Source organism: Pterocles gutturalis, unplaced genomic scaffold, assembly GCF_000699245.1.
Source record: "Pterocles gutturalis isolate BGI_N339 unplaced genomic scaffold, ASM69924v1 scaffold1771, whole genome shotgun sequence".
Taxonomy (NCBI): domain Eukaryota; kingdom Metazoa; phylum Chordata; class Aves; order Pterocliformes; family Pteroclidae; genus Pterocles; species Pterocles gutturalis.
The window spans coordinates 856-1,633 of record NW_010097429.1 but is presented as its reverse complement, the minus strand read 5'-3'; the positions used below and the strand labels follow the sequence as shown (position 1 = coordinate 1,633).

General features: G+C 63.4%; 1 protein-coding gene across 1 annotated transcript in view; it reads left to right on the top strand.

Annotated features, from left to right (window-relative positions):
- Positions 1-133, top strand: part of LOC104471167 (gap junction beta-3 protein-like) — an 859-nt gene extending 726 nt beyond the window's left edge. Inside the window, exon 2 of the mRNA XM_010086449.1 lies at positions 5-133. Within this exon, the coding sequence (XP_010084751.1) occupies positions 5-133 (129 nt within the window). The remainder of the gene's footprint in view (positions 1-4) is intronic.
- Positions 134-778: the final 645 nt, after the last annotated feature.

Sequence of the window (778 nt, the reverse complement as noted above, 5' to 3'; positions counted from 1 at the left end):
AAAGCCCCCCCTCAACTACAGAACCCCCCCCCCCTGCCAGTGCCACCTCAAGGCGGAGGAGAAGGACAACAAGTCCCAGACTAGGTGTGTGGCAGCCCCGCGGGCCCCGGCTCCCACCCTGGCCACTGTCTGATGGGGCGCTGGGAGGGGAAGGGGGATGGAGACGTGTCCAGGGATGGCTAGTCCCACAGGTGACCATTGGTGATGCCACCACCAGACTCTTCAGCCAGGACCTCGATGGCTCTAAAGGGGAAGGGGACACATCCCTGGGAACTCTCCTTCCTGGGGCCATGGGCATATGTCGGGGTGTCCCAGGGGTGTGGGCACACTCGGTGGCAGGTGGGTGCTGGCCACCCATGGGCATCCCTGAGGGTGTCTGTTCTTTCCACAGAGGAGAGGAGCTGTGAGCTCACCCGTCCCAACTGATCTGCCCTCCCCTTGGCCCAGCAGCTTTTGAAGCCTGCCAAGTCCCCAAGCCCTCAAGAGTCGACCCGTGTGACAAATGACTAAACCCAACAAAGCCCCCAGGAGAGGCCCGTGGGTGCCTGAGCAGACGCAGGTAAGGCGAGGGCAGCCCTGGAGCTCTGCCGGCTGCACGTGATGGTGCTGCAGGAACCAGACATCACACCGACACACGGACACCGTGCACGACTCCGCCAAGCAGCTGGCCCCACCACAGCAGCGCAGTGACCGTCCCCAGACTGCCAGCTGGGACAGGAGCAGCTTTTCCCCCTTTGCTCGTGCAAGCACCATGCCGATGGCAAATGGCTCTGCTGCT